The sequence below is a fragment of the Macaca thibetana genome, chromosome 16 (assembly GCF_024542745.1).
Source record: "Macaca thibetana thibetana isolate TM-01 chromosome 16, ASM2454274v1, whole genome shotgun sequence".
Classification (NCBI taxonomy): Eukaryota; Metazoa; Chordata; class Mammalia; order Primates; family Cercopithecidae; genus Macaca; species Macaca thibetana.
The window spans coordinates 5,890,702-5,915,149 of record NC_065593.1 but is presented as its reverse complement, the minus strand read 5'-3'; the positions used below and the strand labels follow the sequence as shown (position 1 = coordinate 5,915,149).

Sequence of the window (24,448 nt, the reverse complement as noted above, 5' to 3'; positions counted from 1 at the left end):
GCCAGTTTTATGAGTAGGCTGGAGGAGGTGGTGCTGATTTGCACAGGGCTCAGGGGATTGGTTTGACCAGGCATGTCATTCACGTAGCCCAATGAAAAAGCTGGCCCTCCCACCCTAGCCTTTTAACATGCAAATGAAGGGCGCCATGATGTTCTACACACGTGGGGATATGTGGGGGCGGCCATGCTGCTAGGCACAGGCTGGGGCAAGGGCAAGAGGACAAGGGTGGGAATCGCCATGTTTGGGTGCACCCAGCTTCTAATGACTGGCATTTGTCTATCAAAGGTTGCTGACCCAGGTCTAAGAGCCAATACTTTTCTGTTAGACAAGAAATGTTTCTGGAGCTGCTTTAAAAATGAAAATTTTCCAAAGACCCCTTTTCCTCTCTATCTGCCTAAATTTTTTTTTTTTTTTTTTTTTTTTTTTTTTTTTTTTTTTTTGAGACACAGTCTCACTCTGTCGCCCAGGCTGGAGTGCAGTGACACGATCTTGGCTCACTACTAATTTTTAGTATTTTTAGTAGAGACGGGGTTTCACCGTGTTAACCAGGATGGTCTCAATCTCCTGATCTCGTGATCTGCCTGCCTTAGCCTCCCAAAGTGTTGGGATTACAGGCGTGAGCCACCGTGCCAGGCCTTTTTTTTTTTTTTTTTTTTTTTTTTTTGAGACTAATTCTCACTCTGTGCCCAGGCTAGAGTGGTGCAATCTTGGCCCACTGCAACCTCCACCTCCTGGGTTCAAGCAGTTCTCCCGCCTCAGCCTCCCAAGTAGCTGGGATTACAGGCACCCACCACTATACCTGGTTAATTTTTTTGTACTTTTAGTAGAGACAGAGTTTCACCATGTTGGCCAGGCTGGTTTCTAACTCCTAACCTCAAGTGATCCGCCAGCTTCGGCCTCTCAAAGTGCTAGGATTACAGGCGTGAGCTGCTGCGCTCGGCCCTAAAATAATGTCTTAATAACTCCTACCACACTAGCATTCAGTCCATTGCAAGAAGACATTTAAAACTTAGAGACTGGGTGAGGTCATCTAGGAAGTATATATAGATAGAGAAGAGAAACCAGGGCTGAGTCCTGGGGTGCTCTAACATGACACTCTTTACCACCTCCACTGCTATTATCCAGGCCCAAAATATCCTCAGCTACATTTCAGCAGCCTCCTAACCAGCCTCCCTGGTTCCACACTTGCCAATCTCCATTTTTCTCCACACAGCAGGCATAGCAGTCCCATCAAAATCAGATCCCACCACTCCTCTGTTCAAACCCTACAAGGGGCATGCAGATGTGGTACATCCATATAATAAGATCATATTTGTCAATAAAAGACCCTATATCCTGTGGTCCATTTACATGATATGACCAGCATAAGCAAATCTGCAGACAGAAAGTGGATTGACAGTTGTCAAGGGTTAGGGGAGAGAGGAATGGGTGTGACTATTAATAGGGATGAAGTTTCTGAATTTACACAACGTTGATGTTTACATAACTCTATGAATATACTAACCACCACTGAATGGTACACTGTGCATGAGTGAACTTATGGTACATGAATTCTATCTCCATATAGTAGTCCCGACTTATCCACAGGGGTTACATTCTAAGACTGCCAGTGGATTCCTGAAACTGTGGATAGCACCGAACCTGATTGCCATTAGTCAGAAAGTAGAACGTGTTTCTGTTCATGTCTTCTACCCACAAATATAATGCCTTTTCCATCTTAACTAAGCACTTATCATATACCATGGCCATACTTTTGCAGTTTGAGTTGCGATAGCAAAACTAGTAGGAATTTATTTTTCCTGATTCACAATTTCACATTTTCACAGATAGAAGGTTCGTTGTGTTTTGTTTTGTTTTGTTTTGTTTTGTTTGAGACAGAGTCTCGCTCTGTCACCCAGGCTAGAATGCAATAGTATGATCTCGGCTCACTACAACCTCCGCCTCCCGGGTTCAAGTGATTCTCCTACCTCAGCATCCCAAGTAGTTGGGATTATAGGCATGCGCCACCATGCCCAGCTAATTTTTGTATTTTTAGTAGAGATGGGGTTTCACCATGTTGGCCAGGATGGTCTCAATCTCTTGACCTCATGATCCGCCCGCCTTGGCCTCCCAAAGTGCTGGGATTACAGGCTTGAAGAAGATTCGTTCTTACTGTAGATCTTAGCAACCTCAGCAGATGATTTTTTTCTCTCTTTATTAAGTTGACAACTTTCACTTTTTCACTTGAAGGAAGCACTTTATGGCTTCTTTTTGGCATATCTGAATTACCAGCACTGCCACTCTTGCACCATGGGACCATAACTAAGTAAAATAAGGGTTCCTTGAACACGTGCACTGTGATGCCACCACAGTGAATTTGATAACTGAGTCAGCTACTAAGTGGCTGAAAGGTACAATTTAAAATTTGAGTTATTTCTGGAATTTTCCATTTTATATTTTTGGACCACATTTGATGGCTTGTAACTCAAACTATGGAAAGCAAAATTGTCAATAAGGGGAGGGACCACTGCAGAGCTATTTTAAAACTCTGCCCTGGCTCCCCCTACCATTCAGACAGAAGCCTCATCATTCAAAGCCTCACATCCTACCGACGCTGTCTTCCCAATCTCTGATCTTCACTTCTCCTACTCTCCCCCTCCTGGCTCCTCCTGCCCCAGCCACCATAGCCTCCCTGTTGTGCCTCAAACATGCACACTCCAGACTCAACTCTTTGCACCTGCTCCTCCTTCTCCCTCCATTTATCTATGTCATAACTATGACATATGTCACTACTATGACATATGTCACTACTTTACCTCTCTCAAGTCATCATCCAAACATCACCCTGTCACTTGCCAAAGCAGCCCTCCTGGCAGCCCACACCTGCCCATGGTGGTGGTATACACTCCCCAATTATTTGCTTGCTTCATATTTCTTCGTTATCCTTCTCATTATTCAGGCCACTAGATGAGTATTCATTTTGTCTATTACCTGCAACCCCAACTAGAAGGTAACTAGCACAAGGCTGGAAATTTTCATGGGGTGTGTTCATTGTTGAATCCACAGGACCTAGAACAGAGGCCAGCACCCAGAAGGCACTCAATAGACATTTACCTTCAGTGGGTATGTGGTTATTTCTGGGCACTGCCTTATGGGCAACCAGATTTCTTTTCTGAGGTTGTTGTTTAGGGGGTTTTGGGGCCTTGCAAATTTTGTACAATGAATATACATTACTTAGGTAGTCAGGAAAAAATGTCATATAAGGAGAAAAAGTCCTACGACTGCTCCCACTGCCTGTGGGATGCAATCCTAAACTCCTTAGCAGGCCCCGGCTTTTCCAGAGTCAAAGCTGTTCCTCCCCTTCCTTTCTGCTGCCCTAGGCCAAAATGAATCCGGTGGAGTCCTGACTCCCCAAGATGAAAGGAGATGTTCTCTGAAACAAAAAGAGAGGATTCCCTGTGCTTAAAAATGGTTAAACAGGTTGTGTCCTGTTTGGTTTGGTTCGCTAAGAGCCTGCAGTAAGATTTGCACATCGTGGAACTCTAAGAAGGCCAGATAGTGGACTGCCCACCCTGACATATTTGACCCCAGAACCTCCTCTTTCAGTGGCTCATCTCCAAGGACTTGAGTTCGAAGGAACAAGTCCCAGGGACGTCGCCCCCATCAGACAGGACTCTTGGCTGTGCAGCAAGCGTCTCCAACTCTCTCCAGCCCAAGCTGCTGGAATCCTCTCCCCTCCTCCACCTGTAGAAACCCTACCCATGCTTCACAAGCCAGTCCTACTTGTGCCCTATCTGCAAAGCCTTGTCTACTCTCAGCACCTCATTCCCCTGTGTTTCTACAGAACATCCCATGTATGATGAAAGCTCTTATCATGGTCATTGATCCAGCTGTCATCAACTGCTGAGATGTCTTCAACACCAGACTGCAAGCCCCTCGGGTGCAGCAATGGGGCCTCCTCCACGTGGGTTTCCCAAGGGCATGGTGTGATGCTGGGCTCTGGGAATGTTTATGCCCTGGAACTGCCACTTTGGAGGCAGGTGGGCCTCCCTTCTTGGGGCGAGGCGCCCAGCAAGCAGGCCGGCAAAGAGCTTCACGTAGCATCCTTTCTGCTTCCTCTTCTCAGTATCTCTGCCTAGGGACAGAAAGTCCCCGGAAACTTAGGGGTGAGGATCTTGGGTGTCTTTTTCATAGCTGTTCTCTTTCTCTATCTTTGGAATTTCTTTAAAAGGCTGTTTTTTAATTTAATTTTTATTTTTTTAAAAGATAGGATCTTGTTTACTTGCCCAGGCTGGAGTGCAGTGGCACAATCATAGCTCACTCTAGCTAATTAAAAAAAAAAAAAAAAAATTGTAGAGGAGGTGGTCTCACTGTGCTGCCCAGGCTGGTCTCAAAATCCTGGCCTCAAGCCATCCTCCTGCCTCAGTCTCCCAAAGCACTGACATTACAAGAGTGAACCACTGCAGAGGACCTGGTATTTGGAATTAACCTGGCCTGGCTATGATGGTGTCATATTGAGTCTGGCATCTTCTATTAACTTACTGGTTGGCAAAGGAGCTGTTTGGAAAATAAAAATTGCCTTCTCTGTGGGAAGAGGGTCCATCTGCTGTGGGGGTTGTGGGGAGTGGAAAGCACCCCAGATTGACAGTCAGGAAGCTTACATTTGAGTTTTAACAATGTCACTAGCATTATAAAGGTTTAGGTCAATCACCTAACTCTTCCAAAACTCTAGTTCCTCAATTCTAAAGTGGAAGAATTGTAGGGATCCTTCACAGCTCTAAGACTAAAGATCAACTTAAAAAGAATAACCCTTAGGATATCTATTTGCAAAGAACTATTTCTCTTTTTTCTTTTTTTTTTTTTTTTTTTTTTTTGAGAAGAGTCTTGCTCTATGGCCAGGCTGGAGTGCAGTGGCACAATCTCAGCTCATTGCAAGCTCCGCCTCGCGGGTTCACGCCATTCTCCTGCCTCAGCCTCCTGAGTAGCTGGGACTACAGGCGCCTGCCATCACGCCCAGCTAATTTTTGTATTTTTAGTAGAGACAGGGTTTCACCATGTTGGCCAGGATGATCGCGATCTCTTGACCTCATGATCCACCCGCCTCAGTCTCCCAAAGTGCTGGGATTACAGGCGTCAGCCACTGTGCCCGGCCTGCAGAGAACTATCTTTCAAAACGTTCTAGTGCATGTAGTACAATCTCACGCAGGAAGGCTCTGTGGTCTCCACCACCAGTCAGCGTCAGAGGGGATTGTTCATGCCCTTGCTAGTGTCTTCCAAGATGATCCTTTGAGAGGTTTGTAGTAAGTTTGTAGAATACTGGTGAGTCGAGTCAGGGACACCTTGAGTGTGATTTGCACCCCCCAAAACCACGGAGCAAACCATATCCACAGAGCACATTCATAAGGCTGATTTAGAATACTTGGTGATTGTGCCTCATCAGTCACCCTCTTTCTGTCCAGGCCTCTTATTCTGACTTAGTGGAAAATAAGGTTGTTACAGCAATGGCTCCATTTGTCCTGTAGGCAAGAAACTCAGGGGGAGAATTAGTCAATTCTTCCTGGACATTCGGGAGCTTCTGGGTGGAGGGAAGACAGCAAAGCAGAAACAAACAGAAATCCTAGAGAGGCAGTCATCTGAGCACTCGTCACAGGGGCAATCCTAGGATCCACCCTCAGGAGCCGTGAAAGGCCCATTGATCTGGCTGGGGCAGGGAGTGGTCCTGAGCTGGTGACATCTTAGGCGAGGAAAGGCGCAGATGTCTGTGCTGGCTGTGATAAGAGGCTTCTCAGGAAATCTGAGTCACCTCAGGCTGGCTCTTCGAAGCATAGAGGCCCTACAAGCACCACGGCCTAGAGGCAAAGCTTCCTGCTAGCCCGGGGACCCTGAGACTTTGCATTTCCTGTTGGTGTCCTTTGACCTGGGCAGCCACCACCCCTGGGAAGTTTTCCAACACCCTCAGCCATGCGTTTGGAACCTGATGTTCACAGCTCTTTGTCTCTACTCATCTCGCTTTTGTTTCCTCTGGAATGTTCCAAGCCCCCTGCATCACCCCATGCCAGGAATCTGACATCCCAGGGTGGAAGCCGGTTTCACGTTACTCACCCCACCCTGTGATTTCCTGATGGAGGATCCGGAGACCTGAACACTGGTCCAGGTCTACAGACAACTCATAATGATAGTTGAGGCCCCTGTCTAGGCCTTACTGTTCTCATACTCCTAACTGGGGATGGGGGCAGGATGGGAAACCTTTGGAGAAACAGACGTTTTAAAACTGGAATGATGCTAGACGTTTATTTGCTACTACCTGCTGGCTGCTGCCTGTCATTTCATCATTACATAGAAAAGAAATGCTCCAACCTTTTCTCATGCATTTACTGCTTGGTATAAGGGAAGAATCCAAGAGATTTCTTATGGAAGCAAAAATAAAAGTAAATTATGCAAAGGCACCGGTTCCCTTCAGGGGCTGGAGTAAGACTAGTGAGAGTTGTGGAAAGGGAAGAAGCACAGAGAGAAGATTCCACTTCATGCATATTTTTTAGGGTTTGGCCTAAATAAAAGGACTTTCAGAGAGTATAAGAGAATATTTGTGTTTAAAAAAAAACACTTTAGATAAATGTAACAGAGTTAATTGAGCAAAAAAATATTCAAGAATTAGACAGACTCAGGCCCCCGCAGTGACTCTGGCGCATGGTCAGAGAGGATTTGTAGACAGAAAAAGAAAGTGACCCACAGAAAACGGAAGTGAGGTACAGAAACAGCTGGGCTGCTGACAGCTCCGTGTTTGCCTGATTTGAACACAGTTTGGGCAGCTGATCGCCTGTGATTGGCCGACACTCAGCTGCTCTGATCGGCTGACACTGGGTTACTTGCTACAAGCCTCGGTTACAATCTCTGCACACATCCAGTAAGGTTACCATCTGCACAGCGGAATGTTTAGGTGGAACTTAAAATATGTAAGGAGGCAGCTTGGGCTAAATTTGTCAACATTTGCTAGAGCAAAAAAAAAAAAAAAGCATCTGGGAGTCAAACAATCCATCTTTGATTTCTCAACTATAGAGACCACCACCTTGAGCTTCTTCTCTAAGGTCCTGTAGCCAAGAGTAATGCCTGGCATCTTGACTTTACAGTCCGTGACATTGGACAAGCCTCTCAACCTCTCAGGTCTTTATTTCCTCAATTGTCAAAGAAAGATGACGGTAGGATTGTGGGGAATTAATGAGTATATTTACTCAACTTTGAGACAGTAGGTGTGCAATAGATGTTATCATCATCATCATCATCATCATCATAATCCCGCTATCGCTACAGCTGCTGTTTCTGCCACCCAGGTCTCCCAGCAGCAGGTCGTCCCCTAGAACCACACCCAAACCATCCTCCTAACCAATGCTGTACATCCTTCAGTAAAACTTTTCAAAAATGGACACAAAATGAAACAGTTCTTAAATGAGACTACTTCTATTTTTCACATCCCCATTTCCCCAAGACGTACCTGTGCTCCAGATAGAAAACCATCAATTACAATCCTGCTCCTTCTAGGGCAGGGCAATGGGGAGTCACCCAAAGGAGAAGCGATGTTCAAGCCCCCCACAGAAGGACCCCCAAACTCCCAGAGATGGACGTGAACGTGGGTGGAGTCCTGGGCTGATCAGACAGCAAGCAGGGCCAAGGGACATGAAGACAGGTGTGTTCTTGGAGACTTGTCACAGGAAGGAGCAGACTACCTCCCCCCTGCCCCCCAGTCCAAGCCTGGTTCTAGGTTAGAAGCGAATCAGCTGGAAGAGGAACAGCTGCTGACCAGAAAGCACCACCTTGTGCCCTCCCAGAGAGCAAGGCATGGCGTGCACAGCCTGCCCCAGGCTGCTGCCAGGGCCACCGCGGGGGGTCAGCTTCCATTGCTGAACTGTGCTATGCCCTGGGAGCACCAGTCTTTGTCAAAAGAATGGATTTGTGCAGCTAAACCCCACAGGGGCTGGCCATTGTGGACCTGTCTGTCTGCATTTCAACTCTGGGCTTTGGTGAAAGTGAATCTCCAGTGGCACAGGCAGCCAGAACAGAAACGCCACACAGTCTCACCCTGTCATGCCAAGAGCTTCGTCTGCTTTGGGACAGAGCCCTGTGCTGGGAGCACTGGGGAGACTCACAGGGATCTGGAAACCTGCTGCTGCCCTCAAGGAGCCTGCTGTGTAGCCTGGAGAAGGAACTCATAGGCATTTGCAATACTGTCTATCTTGGGGTCTGTCATTCTCATCGAAATTAATGTTAACAGCACTAACTGAGTCTTTCTTACATGGGTGTGGAAACCACCAATATTCCTGGTATTAGGAGGTGGGCCTTCGGGAGGTCATTAGGTCATGAGGCTGGAGCCTGAGGAAGGGGATTAGTGCCCTTATAAGGGGATGAAGAGACCAGAGCAAGTGATTTTCTCAGTCCCCTTCTCTCCCTCCCTCCCTCTCTCCCCTACCCTCCTTCTCTCTCTCTCCTACTCTGCCCTTTCTCCCTCACCCACCCCCTCTCTTCCTCTTTTTCTTCCTTTCTCCCTCCCTCTCTCTTTCTCCCTGTCTCCCTCTCTCTCTTCCTCTTTTCCTCCCTCCCTTCCTCTGTCTCTCCCTCATTTCTCCCTTCCTCTCTCCCTCCCTCTCTTCCTCTTTTTCTTTCTGTCTCTCCATCCCTCACTCTCTCTCTCCCTCCCTCCCTTCCTTTCTTGCTCCCTCCTCTCTCCCTTCCTCTCTGTCTTCCTCTCTCTCCCCTTCTCTTTCCCTCCCTTTCTCTCTCCTTCTCTTTCCCTCCCTCTCTTTCTCCCTCCCTCCCTTCCTTTCTCACTCCCTCCTCTCTCCCTTCCTCTCTCTCCCTTTCTTTTTCCCTCCCTCTCTCTCTCTCCCTCCCTCCCTTCCTTTCTCACTCCCTCCTCTCTCCCTCCCTCTTCTCTCTCTCCTCCCTCCCTTCCTCTCTCTCTCTCCCTCTGCAGATGCCTGACCATCTGCAAGCCAGGCAGAGGGCCTTCACTAGACACAGATCTCTGCCTTGCCATCTTTCAGAAATGCAAGAAATGAATGTCTGTTGTTTAAGCCACACAGTCTATGGCATCCTGTTACAGGAGCCCACACTGGGCAAAATAGTGCTATCCAAAGAAAAGGTAACAAGTCCAATTATTCAGTATATTTTCACATATTTGAAAGGTGGACGCAAACAGTGTGTTCCCAGTAGTTCTTTTTTTTTTGGAGACTGAGTCTCGCTCTGATGCCCAGGCTGGAGTGCGGTGGCGCAATCTCGGCTCACTGCAAGCTCTGCCTCCGGGGTTTGCACCGTTTTCCTGCCTCAGCCTCCCGAGTAGCTGGGACTACGGGCACCCACCACCACACCTGGCTAATTTTTTTGTATTTTTAGTAGAGACGGGGTATCACCGTGTTAGCCAGGATGGTCTCGATCTCCTGACCTCGTGATCCGCCCGCCTCGGTCTCCCAAAGTGCTGGGATTACAGGCGTGAGCCACCGCACCCAGCTGCACCCAGTAGTTCTTACAAGCTAACTTGTTACATCTAAAGCCTCGGCACAAGTTACACGAACTGCATTATTATTCACCTTAGCCAGCATTCATCTGATACGGTATAATTTCTCAACCACCATTTTCTCCTGATTTGCATGTTATTGCTTATATTATTTAAATTTTCTTTTGTTATTATTACTTACTGTTGTCTCATGGGATAGCCTCAAATCACAAAATGAATGGGTTTTTAAATGTTTTATTTTAAATATCACTAAAAAATAGTGATGAAAGCAGTGACAGAGTATATACTCAGAATACCACAATAAATATAATAGAAATATAAGCTACATATTTGAATAACATAACAATCATTATGGTACATATGACCTCCATGGGAACACAGACTGAGAATTTATGTGTCCTGGAATTTCCTACACACTGCCAAAAACAATTGTATAGGAATGGGCTGGGCACAGTGGCTCACGCCTGTAATCCCAGCACTTTGGGAGTCCGAGGCGGGTGGATCACAAGGTCAGGAGATCGAGACCATCCTGGCTAACATGGTGAAACCCCATCTCTACTAAAAATACAAAAAATTAGCCGGGCGTGGTGGCAGACACCTGTAATCTCAGCTACATGGGAGGCTGAGGCAGGAGAATGGCATGAACCTGGGAGGCAGAGCTTTCAGTGAGAGGAGATTGTGCCACTGCATTCCAGCCTGGGCAACACAGCAAGACTCTGTCTCAAAAAACTAAATAAATAATTGTATAGGAATTATGACAATTTATCTCTTATGATTGAATATCATTGGAACAATGATCCACTCCTATCTCCAGTGGATTGTTAGTTTAAAAATTCCATTAAAAAACTCCCTGGGAAGTCAATTAATTTTCTATAGAACAGGTGCAAAATAATACTTACCAGGAAAAAAGCTCGTTAATTTGGTCACTGAAGGAAGAGACCAAAATATAGACATATCTTCTAAATTATACCCAAGTAGCAAAAACAGTTCACACTTGTTTCTAAAATGCCAGAAAAAGAGACTCCGTGATAAAGGTTGAGCTTAGCATAAAGCAGGTGGCTTTTAGTCTAATTTATTAACAGGCAAATTCCTTTATCAGATGATATTGTTGGACACTATAATATCAGTCTAAGAGCACTTACTACTGACAGTGACCACAGATATTTTCATTTGTAATTTGTCTAAGCCCGTGCTTCTCAACAGGGGTCAATTTTGCCCCCCTGGGGACATTTGGCTAAATCTAGAAATATTTTTCATTGTTATAGCTAAAGAGGAAGAGGGACAAGAGAGTGCTGCTGGTGTCTGTGTGTCAAAGCCAGGAAATCTGCTAAAATCCTAGAGTGAAAAAGCCAACCGCCACAAAGAATTTTCTGACCCAAAATGTCAGTGGTGCTGAAGTTGAGAAACTCTGATCTCAACCACCAATACACAGAATATGAATCAGCTGTATGAAGAGAGATGGGGGGGGGAAAGGCGAGGAGGAGGGAAAATGATAAACGAAGGGCTTGAAGACCTTTTTTTTCTTTTAAAATTGATGCTGTAGAAGAAGAGATGTTGTTGTAGCTAAGATAATGATTACTGTCTGATTCATGAAGCTCAGAAAGCATCTTGCCCTCTATAAGATGAAGAGCCAGATATTGGTGCAGCCTGCTTGATTAGCAGAGGTCAGCCCAACAACTGACTGTCGAAATAAATCATGAACACTGGGAATATGGTCAATTGTGGTCACTGAAAGTTCATCTTTTAAATTTCTCTTGTGAAGAAATGAGCCCAAGTTCACGATTCTCCTTTCCCACTCTGAAGAATGCAGTTACTCAAAGGGAAAAGTACTCACATGGGGTTTTGAAAAGAGAACTCAAGTTCAATTTTTTTCTTGATGAAAGTTATGTCAGGAAAGGCCATTTTTACCATTTCAAGATAGCTTAACGTGGGTGATATATCACACTGATATTTTATTTTATTTTATTTTATTTTATTTTATTTTTTGAGATGGAGTCTCGCTCTGTCCCCCAGGCTGGAGTGTGGTGGCGCAATCTCGGCTCACTGCAAGCTCCGCCTCCCGGGTTTACGCCATTCTCCTGCCTCAGCCTCCTGAGTAGCTGGGACCACAGGCGCCCGCCACCACGCCCGGCTAATTTTTTGTATTTTTAGTACAGACGGGGTTTCACCGTGGTCTCGATCTCCTGACCTTGTGATCCGCCCGCCTCGGCCTCCCAAAGTGCTGGGATTACAGGCGTGAGCCACCACGCCCGGCCCACACTGATATTTTGAAGATGGATTTTTCAAGGCAAAAGCAGCATTCCCACTGGGAGGGAATAGACTTCAGAGGTGGGCTTGCTGCCACTTGGGCCTCTCTTATCCACCTCCCAACCTTGTGCTTTGGAGTTAAGCCTGTGAGAGAGGGCGGTGGGCGGGGCCTTCTAACAAAGCTTAACTGTGTTAAAATAATTAATTGGGAGGCCGAGGCAGCTGCAGCATCTTGGGTTCCTAATTAAGCAAATCAGAACCCAACTGAATGCAAGCAGTGAAACAAAATGTAAGCCTAACCAATCAGAAACAGCCAACTAACCTCTATCTAGGAACTCTCCACTTTAACCAATCAAATATTTTCTTCGTCTTGCTTTCTTAAACACTTTAGGAAAAGTTCTCCTGAAGCCCCTGCTGTGCTGGTGCTGCCCAGTTCATGAACTGCTGAATGGTCACATAACTGTGTTAACATTTTAACGCGCCTGAGTTTACCTTTTAACAACTGTTTTGCTTCCCTTTCATCTTTCTCTCCTCCATAAGAAACTTCTAATCCCAAGTGAGAATATTTCCACCCCACAATGGGAAAGAGGCCAGCCACCAGGAGAGTGGAGCAGACGATCCTGCATGGGGTACCCAGGCTTCTGAACCTGAAGTAACCTCATAGAGTCCCACACACCCTTCAGGGTTAGGGAGCAGCCACATGTTTGTTCTCCCATGTAGCACAGAGGGGAGCAGGGATGGAGCTGAGAGCCAGCGGACCTGATGTGCGAGGGCCAGGATGCCAAAGCAGACACAGTGGGCACCACATGACTCAAGACCAGATAGGGATAAGGACACATCACTGGGTACCTGTGCAGACTTATTACATCCCTATGACTGACATCTCTCACCACTACCCCACTCCACCCCTGCCCCAGTGTTAGATAATAGGTGTCTGAACTCAGATACCTTTCCTGAAGGACACTGGGAGGTAGAAGAATTCTAGACTTAAATTTAAGAAAGAAACGCAGAAAAGTATTGAAGTGACTGAGTGCTCAATGGGTAAGACTGTGCTTTCTGGTATCAGGTGAAACTGAACCTCAGGATTGAGACTCTAGTCTCTAGCAATGATAGTAATACTATATTGATTATAATAAACAAAGCTTCCTTTCTTGCAAAGCCAAGTTACAAGGCTTGAAAATGCGAGCCCACGCCCACCCACCCTACACATCAAATTTGTGCAGAAATGTAGAGGCTGAAAATAAAACGTGGATTTTTATTCTATAGATTGCGCAAAGCTCAAGTGAGCAAATACTTACCCTGGAGTCACCAACATCAGAAAATTAAAAACCAAAACCTGAGGACAGTGATTTTTGCCTAGACTTTCATTCTAACTACCATACAAGCACGTGCTCAGTGACTATGCAAGAAGTGCTTTGGCCTCAGAGACTTTTGGAGAGCACTGAGAACAAACATCTGTAATTCAGAACATTTCCTTGGAACAGATCCTTTGGGCGTTGGGGTCTTCAGAAGCACTAGAATTTCCTTTACAAAAACCAGAGTGAAGGCAGGAACTGGAAAGAGGAGGTGGTTAAAAGAAGATGGAGTTCTGAGAAGCCTGTGGATCCTTTTCAATAGAAGAAAATAAGCAGTTTCAGACAAGTTCTATCTTGAAATTTCCATACAGATGTTAGTTCCCAGAAAGCAGCAAGTTAATCCCAACAAGTGATAGCTATAGTCAAAGCAAGTCCTTTTCTACTGGCAAGGGGGACAGGGCGTAACTACACAATTCCAATCATTTTTAGAGCCATCCTTTAAAGCTTACCCCAAAATTAAGCACACACCCCACTCACAGAAATCAACTACAGAGCTCATCAAATGTTAGAACTGAGAAGTGCTTCCAAAATTATCCAGTCTAGGGACCTTATTCTGCAGATAAGGACTCAGACACCCAAAGACAATGTGCCCCGCCCATTGTTACCAAGTTAATTCGAACTGAAAATAAAACTCTGTTCTTCTAATTCCTGGTGCAGACCGCTTTTATCCATTGCTATCATTCTTAAAAAAATAAATAAATAAATAAAAGTGGTGGCACTGTTTGTTTTTCCAGTACTGACTTTCTCCAATATGACAGCAGGATACAGCAAGGAAATAAAACATAACAGTGTGAGTTGGAAGGTGGTAAGTGGACAAGAGGCTTCAGGTGGGCACTGGCCCCCGAGTGAAGAATTAAGTTGGTTCCAATAGTCTGGAGCAGTGGTTTCCAAATGTTTTGATCACATGTCATTAAAAAGTTTGAACATTAAACTTTTTAATGACATGTGATCAAAACATTTGGAAATCACTATATATATATATAAAAAAACATACGTGTGTGTGTGTGTGTATATATATATAGAGAGAGAGAGAAAGAACCATAGCCAAAGATAGGGAATTTTAAAAGATGGTATTTTTTAAATAATTTTTTTTTGTTTTTTTGAGATGGAGTCTTACTCCGTTGCCCAGGCTGGAGTTCAGTGGTGCAATCTCAGTTCACTGCAAGCTCCGCCTCCCGGGTTCATGCCATTCTCCTGCCTCAGCCTCCCGAGTAGCTGGGACTACAGGTGTCCACCACCACGCCCAGCTAATTTTTTGTATTTTTAGTAGAGACGGGGTTTCACCGTGTTAGCCAGGATGGTCTAGATCTCCTGATCTCGTGATCTGCCTGCCTCAGACTCCTAAAGTGCTGGGATTACAGGCGTGAGCCACCGCACCCGGCCTTTAAAATACATTTTAATAGAAGGTGACATGGTACAGGTGAATCACTATAGCAAATACATCTCCCAAATTTCAGTGGCTTGACAGAATAAAGTTTCTTTCTTTCTCATGTTGGGGTTGGTAGAGAGGGCGTTGGCCCCTTGCATTCATTTGAGGATGCAGGGTCTTTCCATCTCATGGCTCTTTCATCCTCTATGGCCTTGGAATCCTCTTCTTTTAACCAAAGAATGGAGAAAGAGAGCAAGACTTGAGGCCTGCATGATGCAAGGGGACTTAAGACCTAGACCTGGAAGGGGCAACATTATGGCATCAAGGCTGCCCTGACTCCATTCGTCCAAAGGCAGTCATGTGGTCCCAGCAAGGGAGGCTGGGAAATGTAGTCTAACTCATGCTTGGGAGGAAAAGGCAATGAGGTTTAGTGAACCTGACACAGAAATTCAAGTCTCCCCATATCCCAGAAAAGTTTCTGAGCATCCTGCAAGGTTTCCCATTTGGAAACTATTAGCCTGGAAGACTAGGCATAGACTGACCCTGTCAGCCTCTATTCCTCTCCCACAGAGTAGGACTCCCTGAGGAGAGCCAGATTTAGGACTAGATGGGAAGATGTTAATAATGGCTAGCATTACTGACAATTTACCCTGTGTCCAGCACCAGCTAAGCGGTTTACACGCATTAACTCATTAAATCCAACAAAAACTCAGTGATGTAGATGCTATTAGTATCCCCATTTTCCAGATGAGGAAATGAACTGAAGCCCACGGAGACTGAGTAACCTGCCCCAAATCACACAGCGTCAGAGATGGAATTTGATGTCCATCACTGGCTCCAGAATCTGTGCTGTCCGTCACTACCTTGTGCTGGGCCTAGAGGGAAAACGGGAGACAACTCCCAGCTCTGCAGGCTTTCCACACCAGGTAAAGACAGGGCAGAAGAGCAGCAGGCTGGGGCTGAGCGAGGCTGTACAGGGAAAGCAGAGTCAGACAGGATAGAAGGGTGGGCACAAAGTAAAAGGGAGTGAAGAAAAATGAGCTTGCAGAGTCAGGCTATTGGAGCTCAGCCATGCCATTCAGGAAGCAACTGCTGCATGGAGGACTCAGAGACCCCAGGTAGTGCCCAATGCCCAGAGAAGCCCCTTTCACGCTGGTCCCTGTCCTTGATTAAACTTGGAATGACAACGGGGAAGAAGTCAGCCCCACAGAGATGGCCATGGCCTGCCCACATCCCAACTGCTCCCAGAGCTCATGCCTGTTTCATCCCAGGACAAGCTCAGCTACTCGCCTGCCCTGGCAACAGGTTCCGAGTGTCACCAGCACTGCAACAGCCCCCGTGGTGTGCTGGGTCCTCCAGGCTCACTCTGGCCCTTCTGATGCCCTAGCCCCTTGGGCTGCCTTCTAAGGAATCCACTTGTCCTGGTCTCCACACCAAATGGACCTAATTTACCCAGGTAGAAAAACTCTCAGTGGGTGGCTCCAGGGTACTGTCCCCACTGTCACCGCATCATATTCTAAGCCAGTGGGTGAACAACCTCGGTTCTGGCTCCCCTTTGAACGTGACCACAGTCTGTCCATGGGCAAGAAAACAGACTCTGTCAGATCATGTGTTCTTGTGTCGCTCCTGCCACAACTTTGATCTCCAGCAAATCACTCAGTGCCTCAGTTTCCCCACAGTAAAAGTAGCTCAGAAATGTTATGACTCCAGCCCCCAAGGAAATTCTGGGTAGTTCTGTGTGTCTTCAACAAGGCTGAGTCTTTTTTCCAGACAAATCTTCCGCCCTGATGAATCTTCCTCTAGGATATGTGGGGTTATAATTTGCCCTCAGAGATGCAGGTGCCCCAGGGGTCTCCTTTAACACATGAAAAGCCGGTCTCTGCCACATGCCAGGATGCCTGTGAATATCACAGAGGCCACCCTAATCCTGTCACAGACCTTCCCTGCTCTGGTGGCTATTAATTCTCCTGAGAAAAACCTCTGCTGGTCAGAGCCCACATTTTGTTCAGGGATCCAACCTGGGCTATTGTCCCAGCTCCAGGAAAGAAGCAACTGTGTGCCTTCTCTGCTTCTATTCTGATTTTTTTTTTTTTTCCTGAGATGGCATCTCGCTCTGTCGCCTAGGCTGGAGTACAGTGGCACAATCTTGGTTCACTGCAACCTCCACCTCCTGGGTTCAAGAGATTCCTGCCTCAGCCTCGCGAGTAGCTGGGATGACAGGTGCACGCTACCACGATCGGCTAATTTTTGTATTTTTAGTAGAGATGGGGTTTCACCATATTGGTCAGGCTGGTCTCAAACTCCTGACCTCGTGATTTGCCCACCCAAGCCTTCCAAAGTGCTGGGATTACAGGCGTGAGCCACCACACCCAGCCCAGTCTGATTTTTTAAAAACTGTCCTACATATCAACCCAGCACGTTACCACCTGTTTCAACCAATTTGTATTGGATGTGGTGGGCAGAAAGTGTTAAGCTGTGCGGTATATTATAAAATATGACCAGCCCACCCTGGAACACTTTGCAAGGCTCTATCACCCCCACATCCTACTTAACCCTTATAGCTATCCCAGGAGAGCCCACTCCCCCCAACATTGTAGAGACAACAGAACTGCTGCACAAAAAACAGAACATAAGCAACTTGGTCAAGATCAATGAAGCAACTGGGATTCGAACTGGGAGTCAGGACTTGCCTGACTCCAAATCCCGGCTATTAACACCTCACTCTGCTTCATCAGGAGGAGAAAAAAATTACATAAGCCAAGGAGAGGTAGGTTACATGGGAAGAAAATAAAGAGGGGAAGTGAGTGATCTCAGCCATGGAAGATTTGACAATTCAGGCCATGCATGCAATGCTTATTATTATGGTAGACTTGCTATTTGACCTCTTCGAACTTGTGAGATCACTTTTATTGTATAATTTACTTATTCATTCTTCCACTAAGAATTTGCTGAAAAATTACCATGTGTGAAAATGTCTTGTAAGCTCTTTTTTTTTTTTTAACCCCAAGACAGAGTCTTGCTCTGTCGCCCAGAGCTGGAGTGCAATGGCATGATCTCGGCTCACTGCAACCTCCGCCTCCCAGGTTCAAGCAATTCTCCTGCCTCAGCCTCCCTAGTAGCTGCGATTACAGGCGTGCGCCACCACACCAGGCTAATCTTTGTATTTTTAGTAGAGATGGGTTTTCGCCATGTTGGCCAGGCTGGTCTCAGACTCCTGACCTCATGATCCACCCACTTCGGCCTCCGAAAGTGCTGGGATTACAGGCGTGAGCCACCGCATCGGGCCACAATTATTAATTTTTAAACCTTGTGAGAGATGCAAAAGACTTCTGCCCTTAAGGAATTTATAACTTGTTGAACCTAGAATATGTATTTCCCTTCTATTTCTTAGAACAAAAATCAAGCATCCTCTAATAAGAGTGGGAAGGTACAGGATGTAGCTAAAGCATTTCTGTCAGGGTTTTCCCACTGTCCCTTCTTATTCATCACTGTCCCTTCCTGTTGACTCATTTCAACTTGGGATTCACTATGACCACTAGATCCTTTTCCTCTCTATTTCTCTTGAAGTTCATTCTACCACTTGGACATTATTTAATCCCATATTCACAATGCCTACCTTCTCAATCTTTAATTGACTTGGTGAGCTATTAGCAAGAGTTCTATTTCACCCAACGACTCACGGAGGAAAGAAGAGAACCTCACATTTGTGGGACTGGCCTCAGTATTCACTCAGGAGCTGTAGTACTAATAGCCACCCCTCAGAGAGTCCTTGGGGAAAGTGAGGCATAACAGAGAGGCTAACTGCAGTAAGTGGGCTGAGACTGGCCTGGTTGCTCTGAGCCTTTTCTGCCACTCATTTCTATCAAAAGACTGCCTTTAGGAGCAACGGAGGTTAATGAAGTTGTCCACAGTGGGGCAGCCAGCAGTAGTGGGATTGAAGTGGAAATCATGTGAGTTAGGTGAAAAAGTAGAAACTGGCCAGATTCAGGGAGCTGCCACCCAGCTGGAGAACAGGTGTGACCTGTCAGTGGGCAGAGCTGCACAAGGCCAGATCCTCTCCCTCCTTAGTCACGAAGGCGCCCCCTGGCTCCAAGAGGAGGAGGGAGAACCAGATCTCAGTCCCCAGGCCTGAGAGGGGTCACCACTGAGGCACTGCCCGGGAGGGAGCTCACAGGCCTCATCACCCGCCCCCCCAATCTCTCTCCATGTCCTTCCCGCCCTGACCTCCTTCAACGGTGTCATCACTCGGCCTGTTAGACACTAAGTAGTAAAACTGGTCAACCTATAAAACTACTTGTCATTACGAAGGCCCAGAAAAAGATAAAAGATGAAATTAAATGGGGGAGAGGGACACAAGAGGGTGATTGAAAAAAAACACAGATAATTTCTGGAACTGGATCTGTTAAGCCTTACCCATTAGTCCCCGCCCTCGGAAGTAGGAGCCTGTCATTCTGTAAAGGGACACAGCCACACGCAGAGGGGAGGGTAGAGGCCTCCACCCCTTCCCTCTTCGTCCCCGCCTAGGAGGGACTGTGGTGCCAGTAAAAGAGGGACTGGCTGGCCCGGAGCCTTGGGGATCCCCTCCTTTGTCTGGAACCCTCTGGCTCACCGCATCCTTCCTTGGGGCCGCACGGCCCTGCCCCGCAGACCAGGCGTGCTGGGGGTTGCTCGGCCAATGCAGGAAAGCGAGCGCTTGCGGGGACCGCGCTGCTGCCTCTCCTCCGCCCTTTTCCCCTTAGTTTTTCAAGTTTCTTGTTCTCTCTCGCTCCGCTCTCTCTCTCTCCTCCCTCTCTCCCTGTCCCTCCTCTCTCTTCCCTCTCTCCTCTCTCTCCTCTCTCTTTCTCCTCTCTCTCCTTTCTCTCTCTCTCTCTCTCCTCTCTCTACTCTCTCCCCGTCTCCTCTCTCTCTCTCCTCTCTCCCCTCTCTTCTCTCTCTCCTCTCTCTCTCCCTGTCTTCTCTCTCTTCCCTCTCTCCTCCCTCTCTCTCCCTGTCTCTCCTCTCTCTTCCCTCTCTCCTCTCTCTCCTCTCTCTCTCTCCCCCCGCCAAGAGGAGCTTCAGATTTGTGGGTTGTTTTTAATGCATTCCAGATGCCAGAAGAAATTTTGGCCCGGGCTCACCAGTTCCTCTGCAATTGGGACTCCCCCCACCTCCCCGCCGGGCCCAAAAGCCGCAGGAAGAGAAATAGGCGGGCGGGCGCCATCTGTTGGCAGCTGCCTGGAGCCGCACGAAGAGGTGGAGGACTAAGGCGGGGCGCGGGTTTCCTGTAAAGAGCCGGATCCGTGATCCTGGTGAAACAATTAGTGTCTGCCTGATGAAACATCCTCCAGGGATGGCCAGAGCAGCGGCTCACGCCTGTTATCCCAGCGCTTTGGAAGGCGGAAGCGGGAGGATCTCTTGAACTCAAGAGTTTCAGACTAGCCTGGGCAATGTGGCGAGACCTTGTCTCTACAAAAACTAAAATAAAAATAAATTCGCCAGGTGTAGTGGCACGCCTGTGGTCCCAGCTACTTGGGAGGCCAAGATGGGAGGATCGCTTCAGCCCAGGAGGTTGAAGCTGCAGTGAGCTGTGACCACGCCACTGCACTCCAGCCTGGGCGACAGAGCAAGATCATGTTTCAAAGAAAGTCCTTGAGGCAAAAGGTGATATGCTTTAGAACTCCTCAGTCCTAGACATGAACAGTGAACGGGGACTGAAGATTGTTGGAGCATGGTGCAGAGAACCCTCCTGGTCTCGTTTTGCTGCCTCATTATGTTCTATTTCAACTTTCAAAAAAATTTACTGGCATTAGAATGTCGAAAACTTGGTGACATTAGAATGTGAAATTCTTTGAAGGATGGAGATTTTTGCCTTCAGTTTCATGTTCACCAAAATAAGCTATCAGAATATTCTGTGCAAGTTAATTTATAAGTATATGGTTTGGTGAAATCTAATATAGAGGAGAGGGAAATGTAAAGTAAATGAAGCAAGTGGAAATCAATAGTTGTTAGGGTTAGGAAAAGGCCATCATAATGCTTTTCATGGCTAGCATGCAGGCCACCGAAGTTCTATCCCAAACAGAAGGAAGCTCTTGTAGGATGGTGAGTTATGGTAGAGTTCTAGGAGGAGTGGGTGTCAGCCTGTTGGAAGGGGGAAGGGAAGGGCTAGGAAGGGTGGAGGAAGTGAATGAAGTTCCAAAGCCGGGAAGCTAGGCACAACCCGGTGAGTAGTACCAAAACCTAAGGATGGTTTCTCAGGGATGCTCAGAAAAAAGAGCCCAGTCTCCTGAGAGCAAGCGTGCAGCCCTGACTCCACATTTTCCCCTGAACATGGTCCTGTCCACCAAATCAGGCCTGAGGATCCCGAAACACCTCCAGGCCCTGGGCCCTCACCCACTAGACAGCCCAGGAACCAGGGGTCTAGGCCTGAATCATGGGAAGCTCTGGTACTGGGCTTGATGTTCCTGCATTTTCAACAGGAACAAGACTTTGTGATGTGTGAGTTTTCACTCCCTTTCTCCCTCCCTCTTCCTCTTAGAGCCACCTTTGTCTTTGCCAATTTGTCCCTGGGGTTTGGTGACACAGAGGCAGTGGCCAGAAAAGAGAGGCAGAATTGGAGTCCTGGTCATGGGGGTTTTGCTTCTGGACAAAGCTAAGATTCACTTGGATATGAACATAAAAACAAGGAGTTGCTGGAAGAGAAGAGCTGCACTTCAGATGGGTTTATTAAGAGCTGAGAGCACGGAAGATGAGGCGGCTTTGGAAATCAGCTGCAGTAGCGTAGGGGATACTGAGAATCATTTCAATAAAGACAATTTTAAGAGACAGGGTCTCATGCTGTGATCCAGGCTGAAGTGCAATGGGGCAATCACAGCTCACTGAAGCCACAACCTCTTGGGCTCAAGTTGGGACTACAGGCACGCACCACCATGCCCACCTCATTTTTTAAATTTTTTTGTAGAGACAAGGTCTCACTATTTTGCCCAGCTTGATCTCAAAACTCCTAGCCTCAAATGATCCTCTCTCCTCAGCCTCCCAAAGTGCTGAGATTACAGGTGTGAGCCACTGTGCCCCACGGAGGATGAGGTTTATAAGGTGATTTCTGGTGCATCAAGAAGGTATTTTCCTCCCCTCCCTCTGACCTTCGGGGGCTTCTTGAGGGACCAAAAATTGGAAGGTACTTTCCATTGATCTTCTGGAAGAAGGACAGGGTCCAATAAAATCGCTGTTTATTTGAGTCAGCATCACGCATAGCCCAGGCCACACGGACCCCCAGTTATATTCTGATTACACATTCAATGCATGTGTGTTCTCAGCACTGAAGAGGTAGTGGTACTGAAGGCAGCCCATGGAGCTATAGTCCTAGATGTTTTATTCCTTTAATATTTAAAGCAAACCTATCCAGCAAAACAGCAAAACAGAGGAGGCGAAAACAACAACAACAAAACCCTGCATGTCAGTTTTTAGCAAAAATCTGGACTATATATCTTTCCGAGATTCGTGGAAATCTTTGATCCAAGGTGCTGTTGTTGAGCCTGTGGGTGGGCTGGGAATTTGCTGGTGGACCTACAAGGCTGTGGAGCGCATGTCAGTTCTCCCACCAGTCTCAGGCAGTGACGCCTAGTGGTTTAGAGCACAGCCTCTAGATCGAGACATTCCTGGGTTCAAATCCCAGCACTGTTGCTTCCTTCTTGTATAACTCAAGAAAGTCTTGGCTTTTGCACATGCCGCCACCGCCGGGAGCCCCATACTGTCAGCCGTGGTCAACCCCACCATGTTCTTCAGCATCGCCGTCGACGGCGAGCCCTTGGGCTGCACCTCCTTTGAGCTGTTTGCAGACAAGGTTCCAAAGACAGCAGAAAACTTTCATGCTCTGAGCACTGGAGAGAAAGGATTTGGTTTTAAGGGTTCCTGCTTTCATAGAATTATTACAGAGTTTATGTGTCAGGGCGGTGACTTCACATGCCATAATGGCACTGGTGCCAAGTCCATCTACAGGGAGAAATTTGATGACGAGGACTTCATCCTAAAGCATACAGGTCCTGGCATCCTGTCCGTGGCAAATGCAGAACCCGATACAAACAGTTTCCAGTTTTTCATCTGCACTGCCAAGACAGAGTGGTTGAATGGGAAGTGGGTGGTCTCTGGCAAGGTGAGAGAAGGCAAGAATATTGTGGAGGCTATGGGGCGCTTTGGGTCCAGGAATGGCAAGACCAGCAAGAAGAGTTGTCAGAGACCAGTTGTCCAGCTGACTGTGGACAACTCTAATAAGTTTCACTTGTGTTTTATCTTAACCACCAGACCATTCCTTCTGTAGCTCAGGGGAGCACCCTTCACCCCATTTGCTCGCACTATCCTGTCATCTTTGTGTTCTCACTGCAGTTCCCTTTGGGTTCCATGTTTCCTTGCTCCCTTCCATGCCTAGCTGGATTGCAGAGTTAAGTTTATTATTATGAAATAAAAATTAAATAACAAAAAAAAAGAAAGCCTTTATCTTCTTATGCCCCCTCTTCTTATCTGTACAGTGAGGATAAAAGTAGTACCACTTCTTTCGAGTTCATGTAAGGAGTAAATGAATGAGTAGGTGAAAGTGTTAGTGCAGTGACTGCCTTATTGTAATGTTTATTAAGTGCTAGTTACTAGACAGGCAAAGAGAACCATCTCTTGACATAGGCAGGCTCAGGACCTTTGTAAACACTTGTGGTCTGACCATTCAGTCAGATCAACCCAGAGGCCAAGCTGCACACGTGTCCCGTGGACTGACTGCATCCCTAGGAGGTACTCTTCTGCTGGGTTGAAGGCATCTCTCAGTTGGTGAGGACTGGCTCCAATGACCTCCACCCACCCTGGGGTACTCTGATTCTCCTGCCCACTTCCCTGTAACAGCCACCCCACTTGCCCCTCATTGCAGATGAGAAAGGAAGGAAAAACAGAGCTGGGCTGCTGTGGTCTTTGTCGTGTCCTCAAAGCCCTCTGGAAGGAATAGAGAGAGATCAAAGGCTGAGGCTCTCCACCCAGACCCCATGTAATTGCCCGGCCAAAATGGACCAAGGTACGCAGCATCCCGCTCAGATCCTGTAGGTACTCACACACCCTGCCCCCACCTGGCCAGGAGCACTCCTCCTGTTTCTCAGGGAACTAGGGAGTCCCAACTTCCAGTCGTTCTTCCGTTGAGACTCACATGCCCTCGCTCCCCTCCCTGTGGCTTCGCTGGTGCTTCTCACCATACCCAAAGCTCCACCACCTTACTGAGTCATGCATTTACATTATGCGGTGCTGCTCTGGGGCCAGGAAAATGACCCACTAATAGAGCTTACCAACAAGCACTGGCCAAGATATGGTTGTAATGTTTAAAAACACTGCTGGGTATTTCTGGATCTACTTCTTGGTCTTGTCTCTTATCGCTATTTCCTTCCCTGTGTTCCTCGTGCCTCTAACATGAAGGGTAATTTCACTGCAGCCCCAGCCTCTCCAGTGTTTACCCCCTGGTAAACTGGGGGCACTTGCCAGGCAGAGAGACCCTGATGAGTCCCTGCACTGGGGACAGAAAATGTTCTGACTTCAATTGTTATTTATCTCATTTTTTAACTTCTATTTTGGGGTATGTTTTAGATTTACATAATGGCACAGTAATAGCTGTTTACATTAATAAATAAATACGCAGTTACTGAGGATGCATGAGCAAATGTGGAAGGGCACAATTTTAAAGATTTGGCGGCCAGTGTCCTGGCCCACAGCACCCGTCTGTCATTCTCTGATCTGGCTTCAGGGAGGTTTCCTTGCTATATCAGCTCCCAGAGTTGTTCTCCAACCAGAGTAATAGGCACAACCTCTAACAGAGGGAAGTGCCTGGCACCAACCAGCCAATCAGAGGGACCTGGAGGCTCCGGGCTCAGCCCACGTAAATCCCTTAGTTGCTGGACTGAGGGGAGATGGCAGGGGGACAGCCCAGGTGACAGGATGCACTTGGGAGGCCTGGAGCAGCTGCTGGTTACAACTAGTCAGGAAATACTTTAG

At 47.1% G+C, this 24,448-nt stretch overlaps 2 protein-coding genes across 2 annotated transcripts in view; both read right to left on the bottom strand.

Annotated features, from left to right (window-relative positions):
• Positions 1-24,448, bottom strand: part of CDRT4 (CMT1A duplicated region transcript 4) — a 98,502-nt gene that overhangs the window by 55,176 nt on the left and 18,878 nt on the right. Inside the window, exon 2 of the mRNA XM_050763481.1 lies at positions 19,065-19,286. The gene's annotated coding sequence lies outside the window, so the exon portion shown is untranslated. The remainder of the gene's footprint in view (positions 1-19,064; positions 19,287-24,448) is intronic.
• TVP23C (trans-golgi network vesicle protein 23 homolog C) overlaps positions 19,569-24,448 on the bottom strand; it is a 59,328-nt gene continuing 54,448 nt past the window's right edge. The window contains exon 6 of the mRNA XM_050763468.1: positions 19,569-19,898. Within this exon, the coding sequence (XP_050619425.1) occupies positions 19,569-19,898 (330 nt within the window). The remainder of the gene's footprint in view (positions 19,899-24,448) is intronic.